A 27,378-nucleotide genomic window follows, 5' to 3' on the forward strand; every position below is an offset into this window, starting at 1 on the left:
CCTACTAAACACCCAAATGTAATGTGAAAATACCCACAATGCACATGGGATGCTCTCCGCTCTCACAGTTCAGACTATCTGCTGCAACATTAGTTGCATTCCCAGTCTGGCCAGTCAAGTCCATCCAGTAACGTGTGTGGGTTCACACCTAAAGCCTGCTGGTCTCGGAGTGGCCTCGGAGGTGCCAGTGTCTCTCTAAATCCCTGCAGTTCTATGATACTTGGGAGTACCCTCAATGTAAAGGAATTTATAAAATGTGAACTTTCTCCTCGTCTAAACAACAATGGTTTAATGCTCTCATGGGACCCCCCTAAGGTCCCTTCTTCAACTAAATAAGATATTACATTACATTACATTATTGGCATTTGGCAGACGCTCTTATCCAGAGCGACGTACAACAAAGTGCATACCCATAACCAGGGATAAGTTCGCTGAAAGACCCTAGAGGTAAGTACAATTTCAACTTCAAGATATAGCAGGAGTCCTGTGTGTGCTTTTCTACTTCTCTGTGTCTGCCTAGGTAAAAAGATAGGAGAAAACTAGTTTTAGAGAGCAACACATTCTTGTACTGCTCTCCATGATCATGAAATAAAGCTGAGCCGAGACTGGAGTCTGTGTAGGCCTGAATCATTCTGAATTGAATTATTCCTCAACAATCAAACTCCCTTTGAAAGATGGCTGCTAATGCTCCTTTGCTGATAAGAAGCTACTTGTGATAACCCCACCCGTAACTGCACCCCTGTAACTGGCTAGATCAGGGTCAAAGGGACTAACAGGGAGAAAATTGTGGGCTTGAGGCGATGGGTACATCCAAATTCTCAAAGAAATGTATCCTCCACTCATCTCCTCCCCCCATACATCTGGACCAGAGATGAGGTGGTAGTGGAGGAAAGGAGGATACATTTTTGAGTCTTTGGATGCACCCATTGAGAAGGAATGACAAAAACACTACTAAAACCTGCAGTGATGGACCAGAAGTACTGGCCGGTACGGGCCTGCAGTAGCTAATCTGGCTTTAGCTTTGCTAGGGATGTGTGGCACGTGATTCACAGGTCGGTCGGTCCCTCACTCACACCACACACACCACACACACACACACACACACACACACACACACACACACACACACACACACACACAAAGTATTCACAAAGGCAAGGAGGCTTTGGATTTAAATGTTATTTAAAAAAATGTTAACATGCTATTCCTAGCAAATATCTTTGAAAAGGACACAGCCATTGTTATGACATTAGATATAATTCGACACCATTGCATGAACTTCAGCATCGCAGATTCCTAAAGCATCATCTGCTCACAGTTTTCCTCAAAGTCACTCAAAGTGATCAGAACAGAATATTGCATTGTGTTGAGGCCTGTGTTGCATATAACACTTTCCACAGTTGTCCCAGCATTCATCTCTCCAGATGAGGATACAAACTCTTCCTGTTCCAATGAACCACATGCATGATTATGTAGTGAGGAAATAAAACCCACTGTGTACAGCCTGACTGAGGCAACCTTCAGCTCAACTTCACCTTCTAAAACTCTGGCTGCATCCAAAATCACATACTTAGCACACTACTCATACTAAATTTAAATGAAAATCAGCCTGAAATGTAGTACGAGTAGTATGCGGTTTCAAATATAGCCTCTTACTGAGAATAAGTAAGTACAGTAAGTAACTACACGCACCAATCAAAGATGAGCATAACGGCATGCATTTACATCACCTATTGCCAGTAAAATACTTTACTTTTCCCAGCATGGAAACCTCCACAGACATCCATTTGCATTTCCATTTGCATCTGTTGAATTCTTCAATTTTCTTTATCTGAAAAATTTGTATGCTGGCAAGCCAGTGTCTGCCAGTGTCAGAACAGAACTAAAATTAAAAGTTACGAAAAAGTTAACACTCGTTTCTGAAATGAGCAAAATGGAGGGTATTCTGAATTAAATGGAAGCTTTTTTTCCAGTTATGTGTGCTTCAAGCCATTTGCTCTCATCTGAAATAATATTATTGTGACTGGTCTCAAGGTGTAAAATGTTCAGTTATTGATCATTTGACATTTCACAGTTAACAGTAATAGTAAAAGTAATACAATAGTGCAAGTATTATATAAGACATATTTCATACTAATAAAAGTGTAAGCACATTTGTTAGGGTCATGACATCACTGCCACTGACCTGTTCATTTATACAAATTAAGAATAATCAAGAGGGTTGAACTCATAGACCATGACATAAAATACCAAACTGGCATTGCAAATAAGCCACATGAATGCTTAAAAAATTTAAAAATGGCTTGAGACTCCCCCTCTGGACATGAGTGTTACCCTATTTATGTTTATTATCTATTCCTCAACTCTTGATAAGGCTAGTCAGTAAAATTTTCAGCCTTGGTGAAATTGACATGATCGCTCTGTAGGAAGCAGACACTTCATGTGTTTCTACACGGATAGAGCCAATCCCAGAACCTTGGCTTTATGTTGGGAAATCCATGCAACAACAGAATGAGACAATAGGTTAATGCACAACTGTGGCAAATGTCACAGATCACTTCCTGTATGTAAGACAGAAGGGTGCTTTAGTATATCATTACGGTTAGCTTGAAGAGGAAATTACCTGCGTAACATCGGTGACAGAGTTTATACACACAGATGAGCAGCAGCCCTCTAATCTTCACTGCTTTCCTTTAAAAGGCGCAATTAATTTATCCAGCCTTATCCTTCAATATTTAATTACTACTCTCATTAAGTCTACGTGGAACAACACAGATGTTCCCTCCAGGAAGTAATTACCTCCCGTAAATGATACATCTACATCATTTATGTACATATCCTCTGGGCTCAATATCCCTTATAATACCGTCTCTGGCTTTTCCCCTGTTCCTACCACTTTTGGAAATGTCGAACCTCGGTTAAAAAGACATTAAAAAGGTGATAAAACTTCAATTAGGCGTAGACCGTCCTGTCTTCAGGGATAAGGACATGCACACCGAGGCGCTGGCTTTTAGAACACGGCAAACCTCAGCACCCTGATCATCTCTGAACCCAGCCCTGCGCCAATCAGCTCCGGTCTCCACGGTGACCCGGCGTAGCGAGCACTTCCTGTCTCCGGTAGGGTGAAGCGCAGTCGCCCAGACTTTTATTTTGACGGGAGCTGAGAGGAAAAGCGGAAGAAACAGACCGCCCCTCCCCGAAAGCTGTCTGACTCCACCCCCCCTCCCACACATTGAATCCCTCTGTGCTGGGCAGGCTCTCTCCTCGGCGGGGGCGGGTCCGGGGCTGTGAGTGGCGGGGGGAGGGGTCACACCATGCGTTTGGACACGCTCCTGATGGGGACGCCCCGGCGCGACACGGTGACGTGGATGAAGAGCGTGGCGGGAGACAGGCTGGAGCCGTCCGCCTTCAGCAGATGCACGTGGCGGTACCCTGTAGGGGAGACTTACTACATTACTCACAGTCTGAGTGGGGGCAGCCTGGAGCCCAGTGGCTAAGGTACATGACTGGGACTCCAGTGGCTAAGGTACATGACTGGGGCCCTAGTGGCTGAGGTACATGACTGGGACCCTAGTGGCTAAGGTACATGACTGGGACACTAGAGGCTGAGGTACATAACTGGGACCCTAGTGGCTAAGGTACATGACTGGGACACTAGTGGCTGAGGTACATGACTGGGACCCTAGTGGCTAAGGTACATGACTGGGACACTAGTGGCTGAGGTACATGACTGGGACCTGGAACATTGGTGGTTCCCCCACTGTTGGGCCCTTGAATAAGGCCCTTAACCCTGCATTTCTCCTGGGGGGATTGTCCCCTGCTTTGTCTAATCAGCAAGTCGCTTTGGATAAAAGTGTCGGCTACATAAATGACTATTATTATTATTATTAATATTATTATTAAGTGTGACCTGGGTCCGAGGTTGACCATTCAGAAGGTCTGTCTGACACCCTGGCAAACAGCATAGCTGTATTCTGTGTTACCAAAGTGGAAGTATGCAAAGGAGTTGTATGAGGTTGTATGGTCATGTAAAAGACCCATTGACTCATGCACACGCACACACATACAAATACACTCATACGTGTACCTACGCACACATTTACATACGCCAATATCACATTGCCAACACACACACACCTACTGCTACTTGTGTCACACACACAGCCCTGTTAGTTTATATTGTGCTGTAAGGTGTGTAACACACACACACACACACAAGCACACACACACTCGTGTATACACACACACACAGACAGACAGACAGACAGACAGACAGACAGACAGACAGACAGACAGACAGGCACACACGCGTGTACAGACAGACAGACAGACAGACAGACAGACACACAGGTGCGCACACACACACATACACACAGGTGCGCACACACACACAGACAGACACACAGACACACACACAGACAGACACACACACAGGTACACACACACACACACACACACACACACACACACAGGTATAGGCTACCTGTACGGAAGCTGGTGAAGGGCAGTGTAAACTGTCCCACAAAGTCATTCTTGGCCTTGTGGTCGTGGTCCTCCACCACAAAGCGCACCAGCGCCAGCTCAGGTATCTGCAGCTGGAAGGTCAGGGTGCAGTCCCACATGGGGTTAAAGCCTGAACACAGAGAGGTACGGTTATTAAAGAGTGGGGTTATTGAAGGTCGCGGCTGTTATTGAGTAGGTGGAATTATCAATGGCGGTGGAGGTATTACAGAGGTAGACTTATTGACTCATTATAGACTCATTTACCATTGAGGGGATAGGGTTAATTAAGATTTCTGGTTCTTGAAGGTTGGGAGGGGAGGAATTATCGAAGGGGGTGGGGGTTGCTGAGGGTGTGGACTTATTGAAGACATGGGTTTAGTGGGGGGTGAATGAAAGGCAGGATTTCTGGTTGCTGGGATAGGTTTTAGAGCTAAACATGGTACCGAAACTGCCTTGGTCAAAGTGATAAATGATAAATTCTGTCTGCTTCTGATGCTTGGAAAACCCATTTGAATATTATTAAACTTATCTGCGGCATTTGACACAGGGAGCAGTTTATCTGGGTAATTGGAAATCTGTCCCGGCCCCAGTCCCACACAGCTCTGTCCTCAGCCCCTTGCAGTTCACCATTTATATGCTTCCTCTTGGTCAGATTCTTCATAGTTTTGGTTTAAACTTTCATTCCTATGCCAACAACACTCAAATCTATGTCCCCACCACACTATCACAACCTTCTTCCCCCCCGAAATCAAAAGTTGGATGAATCAAAATGTCCTACAGTAGAGCTAAATGGGGACAAGACTGAGATCCTACTTCTAGGTCCTGAGGCCCTCCTGGGTCATTACAGGGACTCCAGTATGACCATTGATGGGTCTGTAACGGCTGCGTACCGTTGTTGTTGACGCGATGCGTTTTTTCTCGGGAGGTGTCGATTGCTACCCCGTGGACCTCCACCCACACCTGCGGGTCCACGATGGAGTTGGGCTTGTCCGTGTTGAGCTTGGGCAGCTGCTGCGCAGAGAGCACCTGAGCAGGAGGCAAAGAGAGGAACCAGAGGAGTGTGAGTAACCCAGCAAGTGTGAGGAACCCAGCAAGTGTGAGGAACCCAACGAGTGTGAGAAACCCAACGAGTGTGAGGAACCCAGCAAGTGTGAGGAACCCAGCAAGTGTGAGGAACCCAACAAGTGTGAGGAACCCAACAAGTGTGAGGAACCCAACAAGTGTGAGGAACCCAGCGAGTGTGAGGAACCCAGCGAGTGTGAGGAACCCAACGAGTGAGGAACCCAACGAGTGTGAGGAACCCAGCGAGTGTGAGTAATCCAACAAGTGTGAGGAACCCAACAAGTGACATAGATGGAGAGAGAGAGGGGGAGCAGGGGGAAGAGAGAAAAATATAAATATATAAACACAAGCACACATTACTGCCCTTTATCTCACCTTGATAATGCCCATAAAACTAGCACTTTTGGATAGCAGAAACTGGAAACCTTTTTGAAATGACTTGGAACGAAACCACCGCTGGGATGTGTGTGCTGAGCAGGCATGAGATGAAATACATATTTTCAAATCCTAAATATCTCTGGGGGAACTGCTTTATAGCAGAATGTTCTCTTCTGCTATAAGCTGTCAAAGAGTATAAATGCTCTTTCTGTGTGTATGGATTTACAGATGTGGAAAATCCAGGTTTGGAAAGTAAAAGTCCTCCCCAGTATTTTGTTCCAATCTCCTGGATTTGCTGATTAGCAGTCAGGAGGTAGAACTAAGTAGTGACATCAGCTGGCTGAGGTCATGGGTTGAAGAAACACCAGGCAGGACTTCTGCTTTCTGACCCCTGGACTTTCGACCTCTGTGTGCTTATGACATACCCAAATCCACAGTCTCTGGTATAATGATATTTAGTGTCAGAAAATAATTAGTCCTTGTTCATAGGAAGAGTGACATCATGCCCTGGTGATGGAGGTGCTGCGGTTTCCCACAATGCCCCTCACCCGGATGGACAGCGTGGTGGGGACGTGTCCCGGGCCACCGCCCGTGTTCTCGGGGTTGAAGTTGGAGTCGGGCTCCCGCAGGAAGCTGGGCTTCAGGACGTAACCGCAGCGACCGTTCTGGAGGAAGAGACCCTCGTTCAGGTCCATCTGCTCCCCCGGGGTCTGGAAGTTCAGGGCCACTGGAGGGGACAGACTTATAGTGAACACCATCCACCGGAACCACGTTCAACTAAATGAGCCACTGGAGGGGACGGAGTCACGGTGAACACCCTCACCCAGAAACACGTTCAATTCAACTCAAATGTATTTGTGGAGTGCTTTTCATAAAAACACAAAGATGCTTTATATAAGAAACTGAAAGGAAAATTCAGCAAAAATCAGGCCTGATCCACCAAAAAGCAACGACTAAAGTAAAAAAACAACACCCCCAGTGGGAATAAAGACACTGAAATTGTGGTGAGAAAAAGTCCCCAATGGGAAGAAGGCTCACAAGGAACCTGGCTATAGAGGGGCAGCCCATCCTTAGCTGGCTGGCTCAGTGTAATAGTCAAGATATTATGAAAGTAACGGAAATAATAGCAATAGACAGAGTGAATGGTAACAGAAATGCAATGAGGGATCAAACAGTGCAAACAAAATCAATAAAAATGTTCACAAATGGTCTGACAAGAAATGGCATTTCTCAGAAGCGCAGATGGACACACTGTAAGCAGAGGAGAACATGCTGCACATATCAATCTCATAGACTGGCCTGTACATTTCTGAAATGCTGCTGCCATGAGAGCTACTTGAGCATGTATCCATACACTACAATCAAAATGAAGGAGGAGCAGGTTGCTTTTCAGGAGACAGAGGTATAAGCCACAGGTGGAATGTAAAATGCATACCGTACATTCAAATACACATTTCAGATCTGCAGACACCTACAGGCAGGGGTCACCGGCCGATGGCTCACAGAAGCATGCTATGGCTGACTCTGTCCCACCCAGACCCAACCCAGCCCCAGCCCAGACCCAGCCCAGCCCTGCACAACCCCAACCCAGCCCTGCCCCAACCAGCACTACTGACCCATCTGGCATCCACAGTTCCACATCTCCTGGGGGTCGTAGTTGGAGGACTGCAGGCGCTGGCCGGAGGGGTAGATTCGGCTCAGGTATTTGCTGTTATGCTGGACAAACAGGTTTCCTGTGGGAGGAGGGGGCAAACAGGAAGGGTGTGAGGGGGCAGAGCGGTACAATGGTCAGGGAACTGGGTTCATAACTCTGAGGTTCTGGGATCCCAGGAATGAGACATTTCAACTTGTATTTAGGTTGCTTAAGGAAATGATCCATCTGCATATGGATTATATGCAAAAATGTAAGCTGTTCATGTCAGTCTGAGGATGAACATCGGCTAAATGCCTACAAGTAACGTCACACACCTATACACATACATATGCTCACACACACAAACACCAGGCCTGGGTCAAACAACAGAATTGTTTTGGATTCAAATACTTTTCCACGGTAATTTGATCTAGCCTGGTGCAATTGAGCCAACCAGAATGAGACCAAAAAACAGGGTTTGCACTTTTTGAGAGTATTTAATCGGTTCCAACACACCAGTCGAGCTCAGTAAAGCATAGACAAATATTTGAATCCAAAACAATTATGTATTTGACCCAGTTCTGACACACGCACAGCTGCATCAACACTCAACATTGTCGAACGGCCTTATACGGGTACATATGAGCTCCGCGGGGGCCCTTGCCTTGGTCCTTGATGTGTCGCAGGGCGTGGCTCTCGGAGAAGGAGGACATGTCGCTGGGGGGCCTCTTAGAGGCGTGCTTGAAGCCCTGGAAGGACACGCTGCTGCAGTACACCACCAGGGCCGACAGCTCTGGGCTCAGCTTCGACGACGGGGCCGGCTGCACACACACACACACTCAGTGAGGCTTTATTAGTTTATTACTTTATTTAGTTTATGCGTCGCACTGCCGCGAGGACGCGTGTGACGGATATGAACTATACAGCGTAGAGCCATCTAGAACCCAGCCTATAGCATCACAGGCAGATACGGGACCTCCTACTGGTGTGGAGAGTCAAGCCTTAAACCCAGTTAAGATAGAAAAGAAATGGAAATGTTACTGAGATTACACAGCCAGCCGCAAAATGGAGGTTAACAATTTAAACTATATTTTCCATCAAGTTGTAAATTGGTTGGGAAAAATCTCTCAAGATATCATCTATTTTTTAGACTTAGATTAAGTCTTCTGCTGCTGTAGCTTACAGTATCCACTTAGAGGTTTGATGCGTTGGTGTGTTCAGAGATGCTCTTCTGCATACCACTGTTGTAATGCCTGGTTATTTGCGTTACTGTCACCTTCCTGTCAGTTTCAACCAGTCTGGCCATTCTCCTCTGACCTCTCTCATTAACAACATGTTTATGCCCGCAGGACTGCTGCTCCCTGAATGTTTTTTTTGTTTTTCGCACCATTCTCTGCAAACTCTAGACACTGTTGTGTGTGAAAATCCCAGGAGATCAGCAGTTTCTGAGACGCTCAAACCATACTCATTACTCGGGTTGACATAAGTGGTACACATTACATTACAGGCATTTGGCAGAACAAAGTGCAAAGTGCATACCCATCATCAGGGACAAGTGCGCTGAAAGACCATAGGGGGACGTACAATTTCAAGTGCTAAGAATACAACAAAGATAAGGACTTGGGCCTTGTCGATTAATCTGATGACAAAAGATTATCTATAACACCATTTTAGGAAACACAATGCAAGTAATAATAAAGTATACACTTATGCAGGAAAGTGCACAAGTACGTATTAACTGCATTTTATGAAATGCATACCTAAAAATAGGTAGGCATTTGCACTGTTATGACAGTGCAAATGACAAATTGCAGTGCAATTTAATGTTTTTGCAGTTCATGTGTATTTGTGTACGCCAACCCCTGCTCATTACTCGAAAACGTGATAAAATAATGACTGGAGACGCTTGGCCTTATTTACCATAACCTTAGCATGTGCAAAACCTTTTAGCACAGCCAAAACCAATAACATGACCATGACCAATCATTGTTTTTGTTATCAGTTTTTGTGTGTGCTAAAATGTTTTCCGTATGCTAATGGTCTTAGTAAATCAGGCACACTATGATTCATTTAACTCTGTAATCCATATAGCAGTATGAGTATCTTATATGAAAAGGGCTGTCTGCCAAATCGAGGAATAAAAATGAGAAATCATCTCCCAGAAAATACCTCAATTATAAGCTTTGCCTGAAGGGCACAAATAGAATGAATGAAAAAGGCGAGTGTGGCTCCACTGGGCACCAGACCTTACATTTACACTCTTTATCCACACAGTGGCACCAAAGTCAAATCTCCAACGGACGTTTAGTTCAGCTGCAAATCATATCCCCACCACCACATCACTGAAAAGCGCTTTGAGTGTGAGAAACGCAATATATAAACACAACCAATATATCACACCATGGGTTCCATGTTTTACCTTAGCTGTCATTCAGAATTAATTTCAATGTGCTCGTTGGCATAAATCAGCCAGTGTATGTTAGATTATGAAATGTTTTGTGTGAATTCCTAAGGCAGGGATTCATACTCCTATTTTTCACAGGATGTTCACTGATGGCTGTTACATGGCAGGCTGGATAATGACAAGAGACATATCAAAAGACAAGGTAATGATGAATAAGGGAAATAACCAAGTCAATACAGTGTTAATAAAGACCAAAATTGAAAATGACACTACATACACAGAGACACACACACGCGCGCACACACACCAGACCACAAACGCACACACACACACACACACACACACACACACACACACACACACACACACACACACCAGTATCTGGACAGACAGTCTCACCTTTCCAGTATCTTTCTTCCCCTTGGCCTTGCTCCCGCCCCCTCCCCCTGATTCGTCCTCGGAGCTGGAGGAGGAAAACGAGCAGCTGTCCATCTTCCCCAGCCTGGCAACCTCCTTCTTCCCCTTCACCAGGATCCGCCCCTTCAGTTCCTATGGTAACGGACAGGCAAACCCGCTAAGCACATCTCATTACAAACTTTGTTGCATATGAGGAGTAAAAACTCTTGTGTGTATCTCCTGTGTAAAACATGTGCATCGTTATGTCTAATGCCAGGAGTATACAGCTCCACTGCAAGGTGCTCATGCTGGTTTTTGTTCCGACCAATTACTCCCGCTTCATTGTTTGCCGGGTCACTTTTATAATGGGACCACAGTGAAGCGTTTTCACCAAACATGCATGTGGAGTCTGGCTCATGACCTCGTTAAAAAATACCCGAGCATACAAACGATTTGGGCTAATTAAATCACTTGGAGCCGATGTTGGTATGGAATTCCAGACACACCGGCCCTTATCGCGCGCCCCCGGTCGAACACTCCTTTCACAGGAGAGCAGGGGTGACCAGCTCCATTCACAGGTCTGTAGTGTGTGCAGGTCTCTGCTGCCAGCGACAGTAGCTATTACAATGGGCTAATAAGCTAATGAAATGAATACACAATGCTGGGTTAGCCACAGATATGATCAGTGTTCCCCAATGCTGGTCTCACAGAGGTGAACAGTGGCTGAAGAAACAGTAGGGGACAGTGAGTAAACATCTAACAACAATGAGTCACTCTATTTTACCAACAAAATAATGAATTTCATATTTAATAGTTAATCAATGTTATATTACTGTTACATATTTATGCTGCTGCTGTTATTGTTTTGAGTATCAAAATGCTAATTTCCAAAGCGCAGTGTTAACAATTAACAATGTGTAACGGCAATGTGCCTTTTGAAATATGTCATTTTTTAAAGAATTTTGATTGAATTGAGAAGAGAACAATCGAACAAAGAGAAAGCAAGAGATGAAGACCATGAGGTGGGAGAGAGAGAGAACAGAGACTAGAGGGGGGGGGGGGAGAGAGACAGAGAGAGAGAGAGAGAGAGAGAGAGAGAGAGAGAGAGACAGAGGTAGAGATAGATACAGGTAGAGAGAGAGAGAGAGATGGGTAGAGAGAGAGAGAGAGAGAGAGAGATGGGTAGAGAGAGAGAGAGAGAGAGAGAGAGAGGCCCACCTCTGGGGAGGGCAGGTTCTCCAGGGGCTGGCTGCTCAGGGGCTTGGTTAGGAGACTGTTCCCCAGGATGGAGCGCAGGTCTCGGGCCATCACAGCCTGCTGCTCCACGGAGCAGTGGTTCTCCAGAGACAGGATCACAGGGTAAGGAGAGGCCTGGGGAGAAAAGATGATGCTTTGAATAGTAGTGATTGTTACACATCAGTTCAGCTTAGAACTTTCTAACCACATACCTGCTCTGGACATTAATTTGTATCACTGCTTGAATCGATACTTGACTATGATTGGTTGAGATGGTGTTCGTTATTTTCCCATACAACCTGTCAGAAGAACCAGTGTAATGCATGACAAAGAAGTAGCTACAGTGACACTGGCCTTATCCATCCATCCATCTATTATCTATACCCAGTTATTCCTGGTCAGGGTTGTGGGGGGTGCTGGAGCCTCTTCCAGCATGCACTGGGTGAGAGGCAGAAATACACCCTGGACCCTGGCCTTATCACCAGTACAAATCAATACACAAGCCCTTGAACATTGTATTCCAACAGAACGTAATGTCAACAAAAATATAGCGCTCTAACAATACAGTTTAATTGGCTGGCTGATTGACACAAGTGCCAAGAACAAACTCCCTGATGGGAAGAAATCTTGGAGGAACCCAGCTATGGGGGGGATGCACCTCCTCCGCTGGCCTGTAGGTTGACCCCTCACCTTTCCCTCATGAGTGCATTCCACTACCCGGTCCTGGTTCATTTCTACACACTGACATAACTGTAGTGGTTTACCACTTATTAGTGGCCCTGAAGGTCATGATGGTAAAATGCACTGCAATGCATAATGACCAAAGAAAGAGGACCAAGAAGGATACAGGGACAGAGCAGCCCCACTGTCAGCCTATACCACAGTAAATGAGCCTGGAACTAAAGCAGTCATAATGACGCGGTCAGGTCAGGTCGGGCTAAAAGCACTACAGTTTCTTGCTTAGGCCCCATACTCTGGAAAATAATCAGAATTGTGGGATTGGCTACTGTGGCTGGCGGTTCCTTACTCTGGAATACAGTGCTAATCGTGGGATTGGCTACCGTGGCTGGCAGCATCATACTCTGGAATACAATGCTAATCGTGGGATTGGCTACTGTGGCTGGCAGCATCATACTCTGGAATACAATGCTAATCGTGGGATTGGCTACTGTGGCTGGCAGCATCATACTCTGGAATACAGTGCTAATCGTGGGATTGGCTACTGTGGCTGGCAGTCCCAGGGGGCAGCGTGCAGCTCCCTGCAGCGTCAGGCTGGGGAAGGAGGGTCATGCCGCGGCTGTGTTGCTCAGCTGGCGGCCTGCGGACTGAAGCGGAGCAGCTGCTGGCAGTATGGGTCGCTCTGTCGCGAGGATGCGTGTGACGGATATAAACTAAACAGCGTAGAGCCATCTGGAGCCCAGCCTGTAGCAGCACAGGCAGATAAGGCACCTCCTACTGCCGTGAAGAGTCAAGCCTTAAACCCAGTTAAGATAGACTGAGGTGAGTTTCCATTAGAAAAGAAATGGAAATGTGACTGAGATTACACAGCCAACCGCAAAATGGAGGTTAACAACTTAAACTATATTATCCATAACAAGTTGGGAATGGCTTGGGAAAATCTCTCGAGATGCTGAATCTCCACTGCAAAAAAGTGTTTTGCAATGATGTTTTGTCTTTTTTCTGTCAAGCAGAAAATATTAGCTCAAGTTATTGTTTGTGTGAAAAGTGAAATTCTCTTATGCCACTGGAATGACTCGTGCCCTTTGGCAATGTGTTTGTCTTATTCAACAAAAAAGTAATACAAATTAGATTTAACCCTTTCAGTCCCAAGCCCAATATGATGCGGCTCCAACTATTTGGTTGAGAAAGCTGAGAATTCCGTAGGGTTTTAATGGGAAATAAAAACAATAGTAGAGCAGTAATTTTCATATGTTGAAAGGGTATAAGGTTGAGAGTGTCATATGGCACTCTTGGGATTTTACGGTAGTTACACTTGAATGCCATATGACATTCTTCTCTTAAGAAGAAAATACTTCAGATTATTTCTGTTTTTTTGTAACAACAACAGCCATCAACTGTCAGCTGTCAGTTTTAGCCATCAGATGTTCTAAAGCTATCTGTACTGAACAGGTTCTCCTACAAATGCTCTAAAACACCTGTTTATAGGAGAAACAAGGCCAGCCGGTAGTACTGCTGGTTTTTATTTTCCCCGATTTAAACCCAGTTAAATCTCTGGCCAATCAGTCCCTGGTTTAAAATCCAGTTATAACCAGCTTGAAATACCAGCTACCGGCCATTTAAAAAACAAAGCTTAAGCTGGTAGAACCATGTTGAGGACAGAGCTGGTCTAACTGCTCAACCAGCTACCAGATGCTTCAAAAGCAGTTTTTTTTTTCAGCAGGGGTGGCATTAATCCAAAAATGTACCATCGTACGACGGGCCTCGAGGGCCAGATTGCAGTATCCATGCTCTAAAACGACAGTGCCAGTTGCTGATTTTTTTGGTCTGAATGAGGTTCAGTCGGCGGCACGTATGGTGCAGTGGGTAGCACTGCTGCCTCACAGCAAGGAGGTCCTGGGTTCGAATCCCCGTCGGCCGGGGCCTCTCTGTGCGGAGTTTGCATGTTCTCCCCGTGTCTGCGTGGGTTTCCTCCGGGTACTCCGGTTTCCTCCCACAGTCCAAAAACATGCAGGTTAGGCTGATTGGAGAGTCTAAATTGCCCATAGGTATGAGTGTGTGAGTGAATGGTGTGTGTGCCCTGCGATGGACTGGCGACCTGTCCAGGGTGTATTCCTGCCTTTCGCCCAATGTATGCTGGGATAGGCTCCAGCCCCCCTGCGACCCTGTTCAGGATAAGCGGGTTAAGATAATGGATGGATGGATGGATGAGTTTCAGTCTTTAGATGCCATTGGTCATCCCCACTGTCAGGGTCTCTCCACAGCCTCACCTTGAAGGCGTACTGGGCGATGGTCTCAATCACCTCCCTGAAGGTCACCTTGGAGGTCAGGGTGTGTCCGTGGTAGATAACCGGCTCACCCCTGTCCCCGTCCCAGCAATCCAGCTCCACACACCGACAGCCTTGATTCAGAGCCCTAAACACACATACACATACACAGACAGACACACACACACACACACACACAAACACAAACAGACACACAGACACACAGACACACAGACACACAGACACACAGACACACAGACACACAAGCGGGCAGAAATGCATGGTTAATGAGAGAGGTCAAGGAGAAGGGCCAGGTGACAGTAACACAAATAACCACACATTACAGCAGTGGTATGCAGAACAGCATCTCTGAACACACAACACACCAAACCTCTAAGTGGATAGGATACAGCAGCAGAAGACTTAAGTCTAAAAAATAAGTCTAATAAATACCAAATAAAGTGATCACTGAGTGTATATGAGCCTATACATAATTATTCATATTTGTCCAAAAGTAATGGACCAATTAAACAAAGTCATGGCTAATTGCTGTGCATTCACAATCACTCAATGATAGTGCCACCATTCCCACATGTACATTCATAACACGTATTCCCACCCTCACTGTGGGAATACATGTTATAATGTTGCCTGTAATATATACAATTTATTTTGTATCTGTTGAATTTATCAAAATAAAAATATGCTGCCATCTTAATGCTATGCAAATAATTGCGTATAAATGAGTCTTATTCTGCACAAACAGTACATAAACTACAAGGCCGTAGCATGTTGTCAAACACCTGTACTGATACCAAGATGGACAGCAGGCTGATGTTAGCATTTGGGCTGATCAATATAATTTCCTGTCTTTTGAGGCTTTCAACAAATGCAAACATTTGCTTAGTTTTTATGCCGGGAGGTTAAATTAATACTTCATAGGTTATAAATATGCATGTGCATTAAAAATATGCATTTTAATATGCATTAAAAATATGCATTTTAATATGCATTAAAAATATGCATTTTAATATGCATTAAAAATAAAACCGTTGGCTGAGAACTTAAAGAATCTATTCAGCCCGCTTGCCAATGTTAACTATAGCTCAAGAAAATATATCTGTCGCAGCGTATTTATAGAAGCGCACAGCAGTGCGCTGTGAACGAGGGTCTGTATTACAGACACGCACGGCTGGGTTTCACACTATAGCCCTATAGCGATAGCCCTGAACAGGTCACAGAGAAACACTGTCGGCTCATGCACAGCACTGTGCATACATACATACATAGATTACATTACATTACATTAATAGCATTTGACAGACGGTCTTATCCAGAGCGACGTACATAGGACACTAAATGCTAAGCATTTACAATTAGGAAATGGACACAATTGGGGTGGCCTGTAGCGTAGTGGTTAAGGTACATGATTGGGACCCGCAAGGTCGGTGGTTCGATCCCCGGTGTAGCCACAATAAGATTGGCACAGCCGTTGGGCCCTTCATGCAACACTTAACCCTGCATTGCTCCAGGGGAGGATTGTCTCCTGCTTAATCTAATCAACTGCACGTCGCTCTGGATAAGAGTGTCTGCCAAATGCCTATGTAATGAATGTAATGTAATGAAGCAGTGGAGACATGTTCACACAAGAGTCTGAAAAGTTGGAAGCCGCACACTTCTCTCAAAGCAATTCTAAATATTTTTATTTGGAAATCACGGACTTGTTTCGACAATAAGCCTTTATCAGGGTGTAGTGGTAAAGGTATACTGCAGAAACATGGTTATTTAAAAAAAAAAAAAATTCTAATAATTGAATTACATGGAGAGAAGCATTTTTTTTTTGGGTGTACCTTTTTCATACACACAGTGTGGACAGGTCCACACACGGCAGAGCAGGGTATCACACACAGTCAGCATTAATTCACACGCGGTCAGGACAGATTCACACGCGGTCAGAACAGATTCACACGCGGTCAGAGCAGATTCACACGCGGTCAGAGCAGATTCACACGCGGTCAGAGCAGATTCACACGCGGTCAGAGCAGATTCACACGCGGTCAGAACAGATTCACACGAGGTCAGAGCAGATTCACACGTGGTCAGAACAGATTCACACGAGGTCAGAGCAGATTCACACGCGGTCAGAGCAGATTCACACGCGGTCAGAGCAGATTCACACGCGGTCAGAGCAGATTCACACGCGGTCAGAGCAGATTCACACGCGGTCAGGACAGATTCACACGCGGTCAGAACAGATTCACACGCGGTCAGAGCAGATTCACACGCGGTCAGAACAGATTCACACGAGGTCAGAGCAGATTCACACGTGGTCAGAGCAGATTCACACGCGGTCAGAACAGATTCACACGCGGTCAGAACAGATTCACACGCGGTCAGAACAGATTCACACACGGTCAGAACAGATTCACACGCGGTCAGGACAGATTTACACGCGGTCAGAACAGATTCACACGCGGTCAGGACAGATTCACACGCGGTCAGAGTCACCCGCGGTCCATCCAGGTGTAGGTACCTGATATAGGGCTCTGTGCTGCTGGCGCTGGTCACCTGGTCCTTGGTGAGGTAGGTGTTGTGTGAGGAGGAGATGAAGTAATGGGCCAGGGGCTGGCTCATGTCCTGGTACACCTCGGCGTGGGACGGGCTGAACACGTCGTTCTCTTGGGACAGCATGTACATGGTGAACCCGTTCTGCGTCATCAGCTGGTGCTTCTGAGCTGCAGGCAAAGCAACTCACTGCTGACCGAGCGCGGACACAGCCCAGTGAACACGAATCTAATGTGCGTGTGTGTGAGAGTGTGTGTGTGTGCATGTGTGTGTTCATGTGAGAGTGTGTGTGTGTGTGTGTGTGAGTGTGTGTGTGTATGTGTGTGTGTGTGCGTGTGTGTGTGTGCATGCGTGTGTGTGTGTGTGTGTGTGTGCGTGTGTGTGTGTGCATGCGTGTGTGTGTGTGTGTGTGTGTGTATGTGTATGTGTATGTGTATGTGTATGCATGCACAGGCTCTCTCAGTCACAATCTAATGAGTGTGAGTGTGTATGTGTGCGTGTGTGTGTGAGGGGCTTACCCCAGGTGTTGAGCTCGTATTTGAGGATGAGGCTCTGGGCGTGGTCGAGCGAGGCGTCCTCTCCCTGGTCTCCCAGGAAGTCGCGCAGCTCGGCGGTGGTCAGCACGCAGCCGTTGCCGGAGTAACGGCGGAACACGGAGTCCAGCTCCGGCCGGCGGAGAAGCTCCCTGCAGAACTCCTCGATCTCCACGTGGTCCAGACGACCGTCTCCCGAGCGGTCGCACTTCTGCGAACCGGAGAGAGAGGGACGTCAGGGCGGGGTCACACACTCACACCAGGGCTGCGTGATATAGCTAACGCAGTACATCAATCGCTTTTTTTAGCGCAATAAGCAGGTGGCAGGTAGGTTTCGTTCCTTCTTTTCGTCTTTAATCATACTTCATACGGTAACACATCTCCTAACTTCAGTGAAATGCCTCCAGGGAAGAAAAAACATCACTTGTGTCTATTCAATGTTGGTTAACTTACCTATTCGTTTTGAGAAACGCATTGCTTACGTTTTCTTGTTTACGTTTTTGTAGTCATGATTTTATCGACCACATGGAAACAGCATGGCCCTGTTGCACACACACAAGCGTGTCGTGGTCAGAGTGGTTATTACCCCAACGTATGGACGAATGCAGAGAATACACACAAGCCTGTACACACTTGCAAGTACTGCAGATATGAGCAGACAGGCACAAGCAGGCACTGTTTGATAGCAGACACTATCAAAGGCTGCAATGTGTGTGCATCTGCCGAAACACACACACACACACACACACACACACACACACACACACACACACGTCACAGTGGGGGAGTACTGGAACTTTATACCCAGGGCCCCAAGGCAGGGGGAGGTGGGGGTCTCAAAGGGCCTGGAATGAAAACTTTGCTTTGCTCTAAAGTTTTAAGGGGCCCCACAGAGACTGCATATGCACAGGGCATAGAATTTTGTGCTACACACGCACACACATACAAATACAGAAAACTGTGCACAAACACACATACACACAGCCTAATTCACACACACACACCTTCACAGACACGTGTGTCCTGCTCAGAGGGTCACGGACGCTACACGTGTGCACACACAAATACACACACGCAGGCTTACACACACACACAGAGACAGAGCCAACTCAAAACACTAAAAGGTTAAAGAGAGGACAGAAATCCCTGCAATATTTATGGTTGCTGGGCCGCTTTCTGTCTTTCAGAGCAATAGCACTATTATGTTGATCGTTTTTGCTGCACAAAGTGGTTCACATGAGAGGCAACGGTTCACGGACACAATCAGCGAAATCCAATCTGCGCAACTTTGATGTACAAATGAGCATTGCCCTTATAAGGTCGTGGAGACAGAGAGAGCGGAGCAGAAATATGGAACGATAACACATTATTAACAGTACAATCTATTGGGTGAGCGGATGAATGCTCTATGAGACTCTGGGTCAAGCCGTGGGCTGTGTCGATCTGCAGGGAGAGAGGAGGAGGAAGAGGAGGACTGTGGGAATGCAGGAGAAACTAATGAAAGGTTCAAAGACATTCAAGAGCTGGATCCCTGCAATCCCCCATGATGCACTTTCCTTAATCTGATGATGAGCGGTGGTCTGATAATAAGTAGTGGTTAGACTGTCTGTGCAGATGGGTGGGGGTGGGGGGAGGGTGGGGAATACAATTATTTACATTTCTTGGACTGCTGGTTGGTTCACAACAGCACTTATAATTCAACACAGACTTTTCTCCAGACTGCTTTATAAACAAAGGGCTCTCTACACAAACCAAATGGCTCAATGTCACGACTATCGACCACAGCGCACACACACACACGCACACACAGTCCAATGCTACACAGAACTTAAACATAAACGTGCCCAAACCACGTACTGAAATACACAAAACCCCAACCACACACTTCCTCCAAAACAACACCAAGCATTAAAAAATTTTTTCCAGACAGCACGAAGACACCAAATTTGACTTATGAGGACCTTATGAGACCATTAATTAAATAGCAGAATTGGGTTTAGTAGTGCTGGGGTAAACAAAAACCAGCACTCACACAGGCCCTTTTTGGATACGATTAAACACCCTTGACTTAAACCAATACTGATGGGAAATTATATTTTACTGCATCGCACCGGAGAGACCATTTTGCAACAGACCGCGCATGAATATCCTTCCAAATTCAATTAAGAAACCCCAATGAAAAGATAATCGGTTGATGTGAGAATGTCATTACGGGCCAACAAGGCTGGCTCTGTCCCCTCCCAGGGCTCTGTAGTGCAGCCATTTTAGGAGGATTGGCTGCTGATGTGTGCTCACTGGCAAAATAATTTAGGAGCATGTCTACTAATTAGGATTCACTAGGGTGCTCCCATATTTTTCAAATTGAAAAAAAAACAAAATGTTTGTGAAGAGCTCTGCCTCATAAGCCAGCTTTGTGTGTGTGTGTGTGTGTGTGTTTCAACCATAAAAACATCACACACTCAATGAATGCAGAGGCAATGTGGTAGCAACAGATGGCGCATAGCACAACATAGCTATGTTGTGAGAAGCTGAAGTGTGCACTGCAAAAAAAAGTCTTACCAAGTGTTTTAGTCTTGTAATGAGTCTTAAAGTCTTTTCCTTGTCTCAAGCAGAAAATACTGCTTGACAAGTTACATTTTCAAACCTTGAACTGAGTCAAACTCTCACCTCAATAGGCAATATTTGTAGTCTTATTCAGCAAAAAATAGGGAATAGAAATATTTGAAGTCTAATTTTAAGACTTAAATACTTAAATACACTTAATTTTAAAACTAAAATACTTTTTCTGTTGCAATGGAGGGAGCTACATATGAGGAGGGACTGAGGCTCCAGCTAGCGAGCAGCCAGGAGAGAGAGGGGCAGGAGAGAGAGGGGCAGGAGAGAGAGGGGTAGGAGAGAGAGGGGCGGGAGAGAGAGGGGCGGGAGAGAGAGGGGCAGGAGAGAGAGGGGCGGGAGAGAGAGGGGCAGGAGAGAGAGGGGCAGGAGAGAGAGGGGTAGGAGAGAGAGGGGCAGGAGAGAGAGGGGCGAGCTCACCTTGAAGAGAGAGCGGGCGTACTGCTCGCTCAGGTCGATGTTGATCATCTGCAGCAGCCGCCTCACCTCCTCGTAGCTCATCTTCCCGTCCTGGTTCTGATCCGCCCTCCGCAGGTAGCCCCGGATCCAATTGGGACGAGTCAAGGAGGCAACCGCACATTGAGGGGCCGAGGTACGCCACCCAGACGCAGTCAAACATACACCCGAGCACGCACACACATTACACACACACACACACACAGACACACACACACACACACATACATACATACATACATACATACATACATACACACACACACACACACACACACACACATACACACATACACACATACATACATACATACATACATACACACACACACACACACACACACACCACACACCACACACCACACACCACACACCACACACCACACACACACACACACACACACACCACACACACACACACACACACATACACACATACATACATACACACACACACACACACACACACACCACACACCACACACCACACACCACACACCACACACCACACACCACACACCACACACCACACACCACACACCACACACACATACACACATACACACACACACACACACACACACACACACCACACACCACACACCACACACCACACACCACACACCACACACCACACACCACACACCATACACACATACACACATACACACATACACACATACACACACACACACACCACACACACCACACACCACACACCACACACCACACACCACACACCACACACATACACACATACACACATACACACATACACACATACACACACACACCACACACCACACACCACACACCACACACCACACACCACACACCACACACCACACACCACACACCACACACACACACACACACACACACACACACACACACCACACACCACACACCACACACCACACACACATACATACACACACACACACACACACACACCACACACCACACACCACACACACATACATACACACACACACACACACACACCACACACCACACACCACACACCACACACACAAAACCTGTCTGGCCCCCAGAACCACCGCTCATTGGATGTTATTCGCACCATTCTCTGTAAACTCTAGAAACTGTTGTGCATGAAAATCCAGTTTCTGAGATACTCAAACCATCAACAATCATTCCATGGTCAAAGTCACTTAGTCAACTCATTTCTTCCCCACACTGAACAACAACTGAACCTCTTGACCATGTCTGGATGCTTTTATGATTGGCTGATATCACATATATATACATATATCACATATATATTTGAATTAACAAGTTGGTGTACTTGTCCACCTATTAAAGCGGTCATTGAGAAACAACATGAATGAGAAACAGCAGAGCAGACAATTTTCCAGTTGGGGCCTATTCTTCAACAGTTCATCAGATATGGACTGTAAATTATTGAAAATTAAAGCTGATATTCAGTTTCAATCCAATGTGCTCGAGTTATTATTATGATAAATCATTGGGGCGGTGCATGGCACGGCTGAAGGATATTGGTCAAGCTTCTCCTTCTGGGTCATGTTGGACACCCTGTCCTGGAGGGTGCGGATCCCGCGGACCCAGCTCTTGGCCTCTTCCTCGTCCGGGCAGCGGAGGTCCAGACTCTTCCTCCCGCCCCGGAACACCACGGTGAAGCACTGGCCGTCCGGCACCGAGCCAGAGAGCATCCTCAGGGCCTCAGACTGACAGCCCTCACGCACACACTCCACCTCCGTCACAGCAACTGAGAGAGAGAGGGAGAGGGAGAGGGAGAGGGAGAGGGAGAGGGAGAGGGAGAGAGAGGGGGGGGGAGAGGGAGGGAGAGGGAGGGAGAGAGAGAGGGGGAGAGGGAGGGGGGGGAGAGAGAGAGGGGGAGAGGGAGGGAGGGGGGGAGAGAGAGAGGGGGAGAGGGAGGGAGGGAGGGGGGGAGAGAGAGAGGGGGAGAGGGAGGGAGGGAGGGGGAGAGGGAGGGAGAGAGATGGGGAGGGAGAGAGAGAGAGAGGGAGAGGGAGAGGGAGGGAGGGAGGGGGGAGAGGGAGGGAGAGAGAGGGAGAGGGGGTGAGAGAGGTAGAGAGAGGGGGGTGAGAGAGAGGGAAGGAGGGGGAGAGAGGGAGAGAGGTAGGGGGGAGAGAGAGGTAGAGGGAGAGAGGGAAGGAGAAGAGAGAGAAAGATATAGAGGAATGAGGGAAGGAGGGGGAGAGAAGAAGGGAGAGAGGTAGAGGGAGAGGGGAGAAGGGAGAGAAAGAGAGAAGGAGAGAAAGGGAAGGAGGGAGAGAGAGGTAGAGGGAGACAGGGAAGGAGGGGGAGAGAAAGAAAGAGAGAAGGGGGGAGAGGGAGAGAGGTAGAGGTCTGTGATTTGCGCATTAGACCTGAATGACGAAAGTGTAAATGGCTGACTGGTCTGACTGGAAAATTGCAATGAGGTCCAGCAAAAATTCTTGATTGACATACTGGCACACGAGCAATGGCGCTGCTCCCACTTCAGTGCACGGTGAGTCACAAGATAATCAAAGGGCTCATCAAAATTCATGATAAAAATACCACTGGAGTGGAGTTAAACCTGCAGACACTGCTGCCCTCCAGGACTGGAGTTAAACCTGCAGACACTGCTGCCCTCCAGGACTGGAGTTAAACCAGCAGACACTGCGGTCCTCCAGGACTGAGGTTTGAAGTAAAAAGAGAGGGAAATACACATTATGAAGAGGAACTCAAGGGAAACAAGGAAGCCACAACAGTGTGCAGAGGAGATACTGCTCCTGTGAACAAGCTGATAAGACTTTAGTGGCTCCAAATAATTTTTCTGTGACATGAAGGCAGCGCATTAACAATAACCAATGTGTCTTGAGCAAGAAAAAAGAAAGAAAAAAAAGAATAAAAATATTCTTAAATGTCCAGTGACATTTACAAGGAACAAATACTGTATTAACAAGGACCTAAATATTGCAACACTTATAATACCAAGGGCAACACAGACCATAAGCCAACGTGTAAATCAACATCTCACATGTCTGCATTTCAAAGGCAAAATCTTCACAGCTGGTGGAAAATGAGTTGAATGTGGGCTGAAAGATGATGAGCTCTAAAAATGAGTCCATAATGGAGTCACTACTCTGGTGTCACCAGGCCTCTGGATCAGAGCCAAGCGGTACTGGACAGTTATAAAAAGACCCACAAGCCGACCTGTAATGGGAGAGCAAACAAGCATGGCACGGCATACACACACACAACCATGCACAACACATGCACATACTGTACACACACAGATACACACACACACACACACACAACACACACACACACACACACACACACACACACACACACACACACACACACACACACACACACACACACACACACACACACACACACACACACACACACACACACACACACACACACACACACACACACACACACACACACACACACACACACACACACACATGAACACAGTGGGCTCCAGGATTATTGGCACCCCTGACTGGCAATGCACAAAATGAATGTCTCAAAATGATTAATGTCTCAATGAAACCAACCAAAAGCTAACATTCATTTAAAAAAATAAAGTAAAATGATTAGCACCCCTGGTTTAGCACTTAGTACATCCACCTCTGGCAAGCGTAACTGCACGGAGTGTTTTCCTGTACTGCTTGACAAGTTTGAGGAACTCATTTGGAGGGATTTTGGACCGTTCGCATTCTTCGGTTTCCACTCTGTATGAAGCACCATCTGGCTCTCATAGAACAGTTAGCATCCACTGTCAGCCTGACTAAGCAGCTCTGAGTGAGAGTGATAAAGCAGCGTGTTAGCGGAGCGTGTTAGCGGAGCGCTAGCTGGGCTGTTTCCAAGGACACGTGCACCTGCGCTGTGCCTAACCCAGTCTAGGCATGCGGTTTCAACTGAGTGCCCCAGATTCATTAAGAAACACTGACTTTCAGACCCTCAATGCCTCTCAGCGGAGGGCAATAGCCTTTTACTGCTAAATGCTCTATCCTGCTATGAGCTGTCAGACTGTAAAGGCTCTTCATGTGTATTTGTATGTGTGTGTGTGTGTGTATGAGTCTGGTTGAGGTATCTAGTCTGAAAGTCAGTTTTCCCTTCAGCCATTTTAATTTGCTATAGCCACAGGTAACAGGCTAAGAAGAGACAGACTCCACTACTCCAAACCTTCCATCTTTATCCATTCTACCTTTATACCTGGAAGGGTTCCTCCCGAGATTTGTTCTCACTTTATCCCATCAGTGTTTGGTGTTTACCTGATGTGCTTGCTATTTGGGGGTCCAGGCATGGTGTTTGTCCTGCTACTCTGTAAAGTGCCTTTGTGGCAGACTTCCGGAAAAATTGTTAAACAAATTAAATTAAATTGGGGGTGAAAAGGTTTCAGGGCGGTCGACTGGCATGGGCTTAGCAGACAAGCCCAGACCCAACCAAAAGCCCCTCAAGGAGTTTCCCCGAAGCCCCTCATGAAGTCTCCTCAAAGCCCCTCATGGAGTCTCCAGCAGGCCCCTAATGAACTCTCCACAAAGCCCCCCATGAAGTCTCCACAAAGCCCCCCATGAAGTCTCCACAAAGCCCGACATGAAGTCTCATGAAGTCTCCACAAGACCCCTCATGAAGAGGCGTTTAACCGTTAGCTTCGAGCTGCAGACGCAGTGCCCTGGTAACACTGTCAGGCCAGCAGTTAGCGCCTGCTACTGTGCTTCGGCCGTGGCCTTATCCAGCTGTTTAAATGGATTCGGTCTAAGCTGTGTATAAGAGAGTGAGCTCAACACATAAATGTAATTTAATGATACCAGGGGCCCTCTGTAGACTCTGTTGCCAGGTGAGGGGGAAGGGGCGTGGTGGGTTTACGGGAGACAACATGTCATTACTAATTTTAGAATGGGAGTTACGTTCCCAGTTGCAACCTAGCAACCACCAACCCCCCACCCCGCCCCCCCCCCCACCCCCCCCACCACCACTCCCTGCATTTCCCACTGGCTGTGTTCCTTCACACTAAGGCTGAATGTGGCTCATGTACAACTCCAAGGCGGGGGGGCATAGGTCAAATTCATGCTATATGTATGTGTGTATTGGTGAGCATGTGCGTGCGTTGGTGGAGGGGAACGAGCCAAGAACAGCCCTAGATACGAGCCAAGATCATGTGACCTCCCCTTCTCCCCCACCCCAGACACACTCTAATGTTGGCTATACCCAGCCCAGCTTCTGAAAGGAGGTCACTACTTAGATCAGCAAGACGTGGAGTTTATTAGGGACGTTTGACTGGCGGCCAGGCCAGCTACCCGCTGCTGACAAAACCTGTGACCCAATTAGGGGGGACATCAGATGTCCCTGAGGGCCGGTCCTCAACATCCTACTCCAGAGAGCAGTTTAAATAATGAACACTGGAGAAAGAACAGGACGCAAAGGTAGGAGACGTATCTGAACACTGCCTGGACACAGGCCGAGCTGCTTATGAGTATGAAACCACACACAGTGCTGTGAACCACAGCTGAGCGTGCATGAACTCCTCCCCTGTTATTACAGCAGGTTTCTCTGTTGAACAAACAAGACCAACTTAAATGAGACGCCACAGACAACGATGTCTGCCAGACACACACACACACACACACACACACACACGCGCGCGCACATGAGGCACCACAAGTAAGTATATTAGTCACGCCTGAAGTCATGGTCCAATGACATTGCAAATAAGGGCAACCTAACTGTGCATCTCACTGCTTCTGATGTAGGCAATGGATCCAAGGGCCTTCAAAAATAGCTGGCAACACTTCATTTTGAGTGGGTACTGTACTAGGTGGCACTTTGACACCTTTTGAGATTTTGGAGACAGATTCAGTAATCCTATAGTGCTTTGGGGCCTTTCTAAAAGCAAATAATAAAAAGGAAGGAAGCTATGTTGAAACAGGAACCAAATGTCAAAAAGATATCCATGATTTCATGTGCTCTGTATACAGTTCATGTCCCAGCTCCCCCCTTCTCTCCCTCTCTCCCTCCCTCCCTCCCTCTCTGCCTTTCTCTCCATCTTACCCTCTCTCTCCCTCCCTCCCTCCCCCTTTCCCTCAGTCCCTCCCTCCCTCCCTCCCCCTTTCCCTCAGTCCCTCCCTCCCTCCCTCTCTCCCTCCCTCTCTCCCTCCCTCCCTCACTCACAGGTCTGCTGGGCCTTGGCCTTGCGGGAGGTCTTGCTGGACTCGCACCACACGGTGACGCCGTCCTCCAGCAGTCTGAGGCCGCGGCTCTTCTGCCAGCGCTGGGAGCGCACCTTCACCATGCTGGAGCCCCGCAGCATGGTCAGCACGTCAGAGTCATCCAGCACGCCTGCAGGGGAGCACAGGAGCCCAGTCACAGGTTAAACACACGCTAAACACACGCTAAACATACATACGCTAAACATACGCTAAACATACGCTAAACACACACACACACTAAACACACACACGCTAAACACACGCAGACACACACCTGCAGGGGAGCACAGGAGCCGAGTCACAGGCTAAACACACGCTAAACACACGCTAAACATACATACGCTAAACATACGCTAAACATACGCTAAACACACACACACACTAAACACACACACGCAGACACACACCTGCAGGGGAGCACAGGAGCCCAGTCACAGGCTAAACACACGCTAAA

The 27,378-nt window shown here is 47.0% G+C and overlaps 1 protein-coding gene across 2 annotated transcripts in view; it reads right to left on the reverse strand.

The window, feature by feature from the left end:
- Nucleotides 1-1,164: 1,164 nt before the first annotated feature.
- LOC133114406 (1-phosphatidylinositol 4,5-bisphosphate phosphodiesterase delta-3-A-like) overlaps nt 1,165-27,378 on the reverse strand; it is a 42,913-nt gene continuing 16,699 nt past the window's right edge. For both annotated transcript variants that reach the window (XM_061223749.1, XM_061223748.1), the window contains exons 2-15: nt 26,887-27,054; nt 22,246-22,474; nt 20,689-20,818; nt 17,641-17,866; nt 17,091-17,292; nt 14,561-14,705; nt 11,595-11,747; nt 10,380-10,529; nt 8,241-8,397; nt 7,560-7,676; nt 6,492-6,670; nt 5,394-5,529; nt 4,484-4,633; nt 1,165-3,432 (exon numbers count right to left, since the gene is read on the reverse strand). In XM_061223749.1, coding sequence (XP_061079733.1) covers nt 3,308-3,432; nt 4,484-4,633; nt 5,394-5,529; nt 6,492-6,670; nt 7,560-7,676; nt 8,241-8,397; nt 10,380-10,529; nt 11,595-11,747; nt 14,561-14,705; nt 17,091-17,292; nt 17,641-17,866; nt 20,689-20,818; nt 22,246-22,474; nt 26,887-27,054 — 2,267 coding nt within the window. In that variant the 3' untranslated portion in view covers nt 1,165-3,307. The remainder of the gene's footprint in view (nt 3,433-4,483; nt 4,634-5,393; nt 5,530-6,491; nt 6,671-7,559; nt 7,677-8,240; nt 8,398-10,379; nt 10,530-11,594; nt 11,748-14,560; nt 14,706-17,090; nt 17,293-17,640; nt 17,867-20,688; nt 20,819-22,245; nt 22,475-26,886; nt 27,055-27,378) is intronic.

The sequence above is a fragment of the Conger conger genome, chromosome 16 (assembly GCF_963514075.1).
Source record: "Conger conger chromosome 16, fConCon1.1, whole genome shotgun sequence".
NCBI lineage: Eukaryota > Metazoa > Chordata > Actinopteri > Anguilliformes > Congridae > Conger > Conger conger.